Below are 10520 nucleotides of genomic sequence, written 5' to 3'. Positions count from 1 at the left end.
CAACTACTGCTGGAAATTAGTACATGCGTGTGCTTAACATACAGCAGCATGGATCACTAAAATTATAATTACCCACCTTTTATTATTATCTTTTTAAGTTTTCACAAATCAACTGCGAGAAGATGGCGGCCAATCAATATGTTTGTGGGGTGAGCATGTTTAAAGATTGTGCCCCGCACCTACTTCAGATAACTACTTCAGATAAAGACCATTTGTTGGATATGAACTAGCTTTTGTCCACAAATATAAAAAAAAGTGCAATGGAATTTGTAACACTGTTGTAGTCATGAATGACTCACTATTGGGAATAAAACTGAATTATAATAAACCTGCAAAATCAAAAATAGGAGCATCGAAATAAAACTTACTTGTGCTGTTTGAAGACCATAAATTCATAGTATGACAACTAAGAATACAGCAAGGCTTTTTGAAAAAATACAAATAAATCCAGACTTTATTAGATTGTTTTACAATATTTCCAGTTAAGGGTTTTTCAGTTATATTTGTATCAATTACACACTTTATTCAATAAAACATCTTGTCAATGGAAAGCTAAAATTTATGGGCAAGTTCCAATATCTTAAAAATAGGTCATGCATCTAAAATAAGTTACCTTGTTTGAAATAAAGTTTGGTTTCTTTAAATTAGATGAAAATATAATTTTGGCTACAAAAACCATTAAACAAGTTAAAGATTCTAGGATGCAAAAAATCTTAAAAAGTGCAAGTATTAAATTCATTTTTTCCTCAACACAATCCTTAAATGTGAAAGTTTAAAATGATTAAGAAAATTCAGATTAAAGACTAGTCTAATCTTATAGCAAGCTTTCTAGGTTATATTTTTCGCTTTTCTAAAAAAAAAATAAAAAATATCCAATCCCTCACCAATCTTCCATTCTAATCACAATCTGAAATTCTTCTGTAATTCCGCAATGTCACTGGCTCTATCAAATCTAGAATTGCAAAGTTAGTCATGGACACTTCAAACGCTTCTTCTTCAAAGAAATAAGTATCACAAGAATCACAACTTAAGTCAGTTTCAGACTCTGATAATGCTCCCCTCAGCTTCTCAATTGTATCAGTCGAATCATTGTTGTCAACCGAGGGAGAGTCCAGCGATTCATCCTTACCAACCGACGCCGAATCTAGCGATCTATTTTTGTCACCCGATTTGGAGTTGTTCTTGTCACCTGTGAAGGTATAAACAGTGTTTTTAGCCTTCTTCTTAGGAGATTTGCGAGAGATTGTGCTCATATTTTTTTCGGGAGTCTTTTCAGGCAAGCTTTTCTTCTGAGGAGACTCATTACCAGGCCTAGGCATGATCATCTTAGGGGAATTTTTTGCTGGTATAATGTTCTTATCAGCAGACTCAGGAAATTCTTTACTTAAACTATCTTCATCTTTAGTATTTCCAGCAATCTTTTCCTCCGTTTTGGATTTCCCTTCATTGCGAGATGGGTTTTCTTCGTCCGCAATCTTTGGAATATCCATTAACACTGTAGCACATAACTCTTCTCTGAAATTACTCATACCTTTCATGTATATCACCTGTTCAACTGCATATCCAACTAATGTAGTCACAGCTATAGTTTGTTTCACCAGGTCCTCTACCTTCTCAAAGAGGTCATTTATCAAATCCTTTATTTCACTTTCTCGTGGCAAAGTATAAGGCAATTCTTGGATTTTGTCATTCGTGTTGTTAACCAATTTTCTAGCAAGACGGGCTTCCTGTGTGACATAATCAATTTTCTCCAATACGTCTGTGATCCAATATTTCATGACGTCGCCTATTACCATACTGGTGCACTCCATTTCTGCTATCTTAGCTTCCAGTGTCCTCATCATGCAGTTAGAAGTATTTTCGGGACTTTCAAAATCCAATTTGCTCTTGCTTGCTGACTTAACTTCTTTGGTCTGCAATGGTGGTTCTCCAGCAAACTTCTCGTTTTCAGTTGAATTGTCAGGTGCCGAGCCTTCTGGTAAAGGTTCTATACTCTTTTGTTCGCTTTTACGATCACCGGATGAGACATCGCTTTTACGATCACCGGACGAGACATCGGATCTTAGCACTGTACTATCCGCTAAATCAGAGTTCTTACTAGGCTTCTCAGTTTCTTTGGTCGATGACGAAACAGCCTTCGGAACTTTTTTTTCTTGTTTAAGTCTCTCTTTTGGGGTTGAATCTGCCTTCTCCCCAGTTTGTGGCAGATGCCTTAAATGGTCCATGATCAGCCCTATAACATTTGTTGCTACTGGAATTTGCTTGACAACACACTCCACGTTTTCCATGATAGTATTTACCATCTCTGCTAGTTCATCGTGCCTTTCTCCCTTCTCCTCCAGCTCGTCTATAATTATGCACGTAGGAAGCACCATATTTCTAGCAGACTTTACTTCGCCCTTCACCAACTCCACTCTTCTCATCAGGTCGTGAACCCAGGTTTTCATAGACATCGTTAAGAGGTCTTTTATTTTTCGTATGTCTTCATCTTTTTTCTTAAGGACCGCCATTGTGTCCCACACTAGATCTTCAGAGTCCTGATCAGGCAAAGTTATGCCTGCAGCTTCAACTGCAGAACTTTTAGACCCACATTCTTCCGACTGAGCGTTATCTAATCCCATAGTCTCCTGGAAATTTAAAGTCCAATATAAATAAGGTGAACATATCTGAAGTTTTGGATTTATCAGAGAGCTAAGTGTTTTAAGTGGATTATCAAAGGGCTAAGAGTTTTAAGTGGATAATCAAAGGGCTAAGAGTTTTAAGTGGATATGCAGTTAGCACCAGACATATGCTTCATTAGAATCTTAACATTCCTAGAGTTGGCAATACCTAATTTTTGTTATTTCTAGACCACATAGTTTCTATAAAAGTAACAGTCAAGCATCAAATCCAATCTTTTTAAATGAATTATGCCCCATTCAATCAGACTGAGGAGTAAAAAAAATTGAATAGAATTAAACTTCCCTTTAAGAACCACCAAAATGTACTCACAATGTATGTTCTGTTTTTTAATTAATTACTAGAGTGACTACTGAACTTTAGCAGTTTACCCAAAGGGCAACTTTTAAAGTCGCATGATATAATAATTTGAGCAGCAAGAATAATAGATTTATATGGATTTTTTTAATTTGGGCCATATTATCACTAACATTATCATCTCTGCTAAGCCAAGCTACATCCCTAGTTGGAAAAGCAGGATACTGTAAGCCAATGAGCGAGAGGAAATGTAGACCAACAAGGAAAGGAAATAAGGAAATATACTAAAAAGTTGCAAATAATTAAAATAAAACATACCAACGTTAAAATTGATCCGTCACATAAGCCATGAGGAGACTTAGTTCAACCTGCCCAAAAAAACATTTCCTTCAAACTTGAGTTTAAAGTTACACCGATTCAACTAACTACCTAATAAGGATGATCATTATACAATCTGGTTGCAGTATGAATAAAACTTGCAGAATATTGTGTAGTATCAAGCCTTATGATGGAGAAGGCAAGACTTAAAATTAACTGCATGCCTAGTACTACGTACAGGATGGTACAGAATGGGGTAGAGTTCCGAATGCAAAGGATGGTCAGAATTATGAAAAATCTAATGCAATTTGCATAAGGAACTAAGTAAACGACAATGGCGGAAATCAGGATTTAGAGCAGGAATAAAATTTAATAGACCACAAGTTCTTGTCCAACAAATTAATGGGCGAGTCAGCAGCTGAATACTGGACAGGAAAAAAAATACTCTGAAGGTAGCAGAATGAAAGTATCATGACTTCTCCAGAATAGAATTATCGCCAAAAATCTGTAAAGACAAGTCGTCTATTTTATTGTGTGTGTGTGTGCGTGTGCGTGTGCGTGTAGCTCAAGAAGAAACAGACTGAATGAGTTTCTCAAATGTAACTTTACATTCAAGAATCGTACTTACAACTTTAAAAGAAATCATAGAGAGAAGAAAAATTATCAATTCAGTGATCTGGTTGTTGAGGGACCACTATCCTTGACCTGTTTAAAAACATTTTCAGTTTGGTTAAAGTTCATTATCATGCACCATAATTTACACCAGGCACTAATTTTAATTAGATCTCTTTTTAAGGGGTTCAGCAACCCCAGATCTAAATTCAAATGGAACAAAGGGAAAGTGACATCTGCATATGCAACGAGCTTGTTTTATTGGCCAAACCACATGTGTATATACGAAAAATAATAGGCCAAGAACTCTACCCTGAGGAACACTCAGATATCGCATAACTATACTAACTATGGTGCCACCAAAAAATTCTCTTTGCATTCCATTACTTAAACAAACAAAAAATGAATAAATTAAAAAAAAATATTAAAAAAAATTATGATTTGAAAAGACCCACCTACTCTCTTTTGTTCAAGTTTCAAAAAAGGGCCTCATGATCACCACAGTTAAGAGCATCACTAAAATCAAGGCCTATCATACAAACTTCGTGACTACATTAAAGTGATTTCTGTAGCCAATAGTATTGAAGATTGAACGAAGAGCATCATATGCTCCAAGACCTTCACAAAAGCCAAATTACAAACTAAGGAGCAGTATTACCTTCAGGAAACTTATTTAGATGCTTTGTCAAAACGCGTTCCCACTCAATATGGGAATAATGGAAAAATAATGGAAATTGAGAGGTAAAAGGTTTGGGTAGAGCTATTACCAACAAATACCTAATGGAATAATGTAACCAATTCTCCAACAAGTGCTAAAAGATCCTTTTCTTGCGAACTAGCGAAAAATAGCAATCGGAAAACTTTAAAAAAGTTAAAATACCATTTTGGTCTATATCTCCATAAGAATCAAGGTGATTTTAATTTCACAGATCAAAAAGCTAAACTAGTTAGTTTAGCCTCAGAAAAACAGGAATGAGGAATATAGTTTCTCATTACTCTGCTTGATGTCAAACATCTGCCTAAAGAGGTTGCCTTTTCCTCTAGGCAGTGAATGACAGCCATATGGTTCAAGTACACTAGGAACTGTTACGTCTATACCAAAAAGAAAGTGCAGATTTAAGGGTAGCCCTTTCTTTAGGTTCCCGGGTTGTACTAGCATATTTTTATGGCTATATTTTATTCCAATTCAACTGGAGCAAAACTATCTGAGCAACATCTTTTAGCCAAGAATTGTTTTTCCAAGTCAAATTCGATCCGCTATCCTTTTAAAGAAGATAGGCCTCGTCCGTTTCCAGATAAGCAGGTCTACAATAATCATTACTTTAAGAACTGCTAACTTGGTCCTATCACGTAGGGAAACATTACTCCCTACAGGACCTACATAAATCAGTTTTTCCATATAAATTTTTAGATATTTTGCATATCACACTGGTTGACTTGCGTATATTGTCAAGTGCACCATTATCGAAACAGTTGGGTAAAAAAAAAAAAAGGGAAAAAAAAAAAGTTTCTTGAATAAGATATTTCATTTATCCCTTCTCTAATTTGAATAGTTGTATTACCAACAGATTAAATATGTACAAAACTGCAATTTATGACAGTCACATGTGAATTTGTACATATAAATGAATTTTATTAACAGAAGTAAGTCTTAATAGATTTCCCAAGTGTTTAGAATGGTCTTCGAATATTATTGAAGAAAGCTCTGCAAAACTTTAGGGCCTTAAACTGCACCCGCCTTTTACGATGCTACTAAACCTCCGTTACCTCTTCCTTTTTTCAGTCTTTCTGCCCAGTCTGAACACTGAAATATAAACAGTTGGGTTTTCCTTTCCTACACATTTCTTTTGAATGTTTGCATGAACCGGCATTTAGAAATTCTGATCTGAAGCCAATTCTTATTGCTGGACATGAAGCTGTAATTGTTGAATAAGATAATAGCTTTAAGAAATTTGCCCGAGATAGTTGGACTAAACTAATAGCTTTATGAAGTAATTAAAGCAGAAGTTTACTCTGGAATTTATAAAGCTCTTAAAAATTTTATCGACTGACTTAACCTGTCATGCATAGGTTTGCTCCCAATATTAAGGATGATGCTAGCTTGGATAAAATAAAGGGATAATCTTTTAAGGGCATATAGGTTCTCTACAATCTTCATTAAAAATAACAAATACTTCATGGCCACGACAAATATTTTAGGATATTCAAACTGTAATGGTAAAATCCTCTTAATGACAATGTAAAATTTCCAGATGGAACTAGGAGGCTAAAAATACTGCAAATTGTAATGAATAGCTTGGTTGACTGTACACTAAAAAATATAAACTAACCAACATCCATGACCAGCCATGTATACAGCAAGGATTGCAATGCCCTTTATGCTAGTCTACACAATAAAAGCAACTAGGAGTCATGTCATTGTAGCAATGCGTCCCGCGAAAATTGACAGCGCCATCTATGCACAAAAGCGGTCACGGTTAAGTGTGCTGTGCGCTTACTTTAATAGCTACAAATTATTTTCAAGATTTTGTAAAATACCCTTTTAATACAGGATTGATCAAATATATGTGCTAACACTACTAATTAGTCCATCAGTTAAAAAAAAAAAAAAAAAAAAAAAAAAAAAAAAAAAAAAAAAAAGCAAAATTGGGGTTTGCATAAAGTGAATAAAATATCTTATTGAATAAGTACAAAATAATTGTCAGCTCTGATGTTAAATTTTTCGATATAGAAAAATTAAGCAGGATTTTCATTGAAGTGCATATCCATCATGCCTTGGAATTATTATTACAACCACGTCAGGCATAGGCGTAATAAAAAGATTCTTACAACTGCAGAATGTTTGGACTCTTAAGTCAGGTGGTTGTTCAACTATTTAAAGCCATGACCTACCATATACATGGGAAATTTTAAAAAATACAAAAATAAAATAAAATATAGGAAATAATAATCATATATTTATGGAGAATTAAAAAAGTAAACATATGAAATAATTACCATATACATTGAGAATTTTAAAAATAAAAAATTATGAAAGATTAAAATTTTACAGTTTTATAACATTTTGCTGGAAATAGCTTAAAAAAAGTGTGTATTGTTATTCTGTTCACAATAAATAAAGTGTGACCGATTAAAGGAAAAATGGCGCAAAATCATATGGACGAAATTTTATTTTTATACTTTTACAATAAAATATCTTATTCACTATTTGCACCTCACCCCCTTACTATGGTATAAAACAGATGGAATAGATAATATTAACGCAAATGTAAGTAATCCTGTGCTAAAACTGTCATTTTGAAAATGTATATAATTTGTAGCTATTTAGGCAATGCATTGCAAATGCACAAGTGACAACGCACACTGGCTATGGCCGAGTTTGTTCATAGATGCGCTGCCGTGTAAGATGGGATAGATTTTATGTATCCAGATTGATCGGAACGCCATGATCCCTCTCGTTGAATGGTTTACATAAATCGTCACTCAACAGAACTAATTTATATTAGAGGGTAAATAAGAATCTTTTAAGAGGGCTAGAACAGATGGGAAGACCCATACATTGAAGATCAGTTTTAAGAAAATAATAATAATAAAGATAATGGTGATAAAAGTTTATGGTATGGGGTACGTGAAACTTACAAGGTTAATAGGCTACCAAACGCTATCTAACTTTCACTGTCAAGAGATAGGGCTATAATGAGGAAGAATTTACCTAAAAAATGCTGGCAGGGTCTCTAAGAAATCGTACAAGTAGGTGAAAATGAAACCAACTGATTTCGCATTGTAGGCTACAGGCCTAATGGCTTAAAAAGGATGCTGAAAATATGGGGGTCAGAAGCTACAATGTTAAGCATGCAAAATAAAACGCAAAACCTAGCCACCGATATAAAACTTCAAATAGGTGTTTTTATAGGCCTATCACTAGTCTTCGTGGCTACGCTAACCGGTTTTTATTTTACGGTAACAATTTCAGCATTTGTATCGGCATATTTCAATAAACAATTACTAGTACATTCGTTTATCTCTCAACCATAAATTGCTAGGTAATAATAACCGAAGTATTCAAATTAAAGTTCGTATAATTTATAATTAGGGCTGAAACACTGGCGAACGCGGGTAGCAAAACATTTCCACCGTACGAACTTGTGAACAACAGCAACTGGATAAAGTTTAATCGTGAGCGAGGCGACCATCAGCAGACCGAAAACAATAAATCATTAAAAACTAATTAAGGAGTGGTTTGTAAAATACGATGAACACTGCTACTAACAACTCCATAGAAAATGGCGATCGAAAATACAGTTTCCTCTGCTCCCGGAAGTCCTGGCAAACAAAGTGTAGAGTTTTAGATAAATTTCGTATTCTTATGATTACGGAGACTAATACGTTGACTGGATTTTTGTGATAATGGGCGGCGTAGCCAACCAATTATAGACGATTTAATTTAGATATACTGTACAATTAGACTGATATTTCAAGAGTTTCGAACGGAATTGATGAATACATCTAGTGCAAAACCATTGGTTTTCAGTTGTTAGTCGACCTATTATAACTAGAAAAAACTATGGATTTTCAACCAAAAACCCTTTATAAAAACGTTCAAAACACACACAATCACACCTTGTTCCCGTTTCCCAAGATATTGGTCTAACACACAAAGTAAACAAAAATACTCGCTAACCCTAGATTTGATGATTGTTATAAATTTCCCAATTGGAAAAAAAAAAAGAAACTTATTCTAGGTCCTGCAGCTGCTTGTGCTTAGCATACCGTGCCACAAAAGGCGAGTAAAGAAAATTAACTTTCACCGTAAGTTTGGGAATTTTGTTTCAATTACACACGAATAATATCACATTAATATTAAGAACTAAATTTTACAAACAAATACTGAAAGCAGATTACATTAGAAGTCATGTCTCTACAAAAGACTAACTTAAAAGTAGACATAGTCCTTACCTTCTCGACGTTTTCAGCCATGACGTTAATAGAAGAAACGTGAATTGACGAGAAAATGTATAAAATCGAAATTTCGGGTAAATTTAGAAATTTACAACCTATTAAAACCAATAGTAGCGCATTCGAACTACCTGATATGTTCTCTGTTAAAGCTCTCAGTACACAGTGTAGTGATTTTGATAGTCAGGTTTAAGAAAAGTTCCTGTAACAAACTCGGGTGGTGTAACGAGGCAACAGAGTCATCACGTAAGTTGTTTTGCTTGTGGTTATACCATTCGACGATTGTACAGTTGTTGAATTTGTCTATGCCCTCTGCTTATAATGTTTATCCTAATAAGCTATTGCTCTTGCGGGGTATTCTGAATGTCATCAATGCTCTCTATATCCAGTTCCGTTCTTTGAATAGTTTTATACGTTTAATCTCTTCCCACCATGACATGCGAAGGGATTAATTACAAAAGGGAAGCTTATATATCTTTTATTTTATAATAGTAACTCGAAACTAAGGTAGAGGGAGATGTAATTCATTTATGGGTTAACGCACATGGCTGGATAAGTGCGGAGAAACATAAGTAGACCAGGTTAATAGATAAAGGTAAAGATAATAATTGACGCCCATAGCCAGACAACGACTATTGTAAAATAGAAGGCTACATAGCTTAAAAGAAACTCTAGGGTAAAAACTAGAACGCCTGCTACGAGCGAGAAGCTCGTTGCAACGATTGCAGTACCGACACAACGTGAAAGTATTTTTTTTTCTTTTTTTTTATACCGAGAGGTAAACTGCTTTTGTTTTGCAAGCTTACAATTATCTTGTAGTTTACAAACAATTTCTCTGTGCTTTCAGAATTCAAACACTCTATAGAAAATTAGGCTCTAGTCGTTGCTAACACAGAAAACTAAAATAAAAGGCACCTTAACAACACGATGAAGAACATAATACACTTTCTATGATGCCACACCTGAATTAATTAGTCTTTAATGTGAACGTTAATATTAAGATATGGTTTAGACTAGTGGTTCCCAAACTATCTTACCTGACGCCCCCTTTTTGCTTCCAGTAAACCCGTACGCCCCCACTCCTCTCTTTTTTTTTTTATATGAAATGATTCTTATATTTATTTCCTAGCATTGTACAGGAAAACAGATTTCTGTTTGAATTACTATTTAATATTGAAAGCCACTCAAACAAATAATAGTACATTCCAGTAACTAGAAACGAAACATTTTGTTCAAAGTGAGCGAAAAAAAGTTTGAACATTAGCAAATTGGCAAAGTTGAGTTGCAATTTTAAGAATAGATAATTTAAAAACATGGCATATAATATTTGGAAATACTTATGAGACTAAGGCACAATTTCTGGTCAAATTTAGTGAGATGGATGCATGTATCTAATGACAGATATTTGTTCTTTTAATGATTTTATTATTCTATTAAACAAGTAATTTCGAGCAGATGACTTCACGCCCCCCTTGTATCGTCCTCACGCCCCCCTAGTGGGGCGCGCCCCCCAGTTTGGGAACCAATGGTTTAGACTATTTAATTGTTTGCAGGCAGTAAATTCGTATGCTTGCTACCATGTTTACAGTATCTATATTTGTAGCCAATAATGAAAAAAAAAATAAATCAGACAATGGCTAGGTAAAGTAAAATTGGAA

The 10520-nt window shown here is 34.6% G+C and overlaps 1 protein-coding gene across 1 annotated transcript; it reads right to left on the bottom strand.

Annotated features, from left to right (window-relative positions):
* Positions 1-440: 440 nt before the first annotated feature.
* On the bottom strand, positions 441-9033 carry LOC137621481 (muscle M-line assembly protein unc-89-like). Its single transcript, XM_068351812.1, has 2 exons — positions 8863-9033; positions 441-2627 (listed from the first exon to the last, which is right to left on the bottom strand). Exons 1-2 carry the CDS (start codon positions 8881-8883, stop codon positions 897-899), a joined length of 1752 nt encoding a protein of 583 aa, XP_068207913.1. The 5' UTR covers positions 8884-9033; the 3' UTR covers positions 441-896.
* Between the last annotated feature and the right edge of the window lie 1487 nt (positions 9034-10520).

This window comes from Palaemon carinicauda, chromosome 28 (assembly GCF_036898095.1).
Source record: "Palaemon carinicauda isolate YSFRI2023 chromosome 28, ASM3689809v2, whole genome shotgun sequence".
In the NCBI taxonomy this organism is placed as follows: Eukaryota; Metazoa; Arthropoda; class Malacostraca; order Decapoda; family Palaemonidae; genus Palaemon; species Palaemon carinicauda.
Note: the sequence above shows the minus strand (reverse complement) of the source record. Positions and strands in the feature narration are given on the sequence as shown.

Bases quoted from the DNA above. Each gene is read 5' to 3' on its own strand.
- LOC137621481 (XM_068351812.1), bottom strand. From the start codon at position 8,883: ATGGCTGAAAACGTCGAGAAG. The intron at 2,628-8,862 runs GTAAGGACTATG...TTAAATTTCCAG, and splicing joins TGGCTGAAAACGTCGAGAAG to GAGACTATGGGATTAGATAA.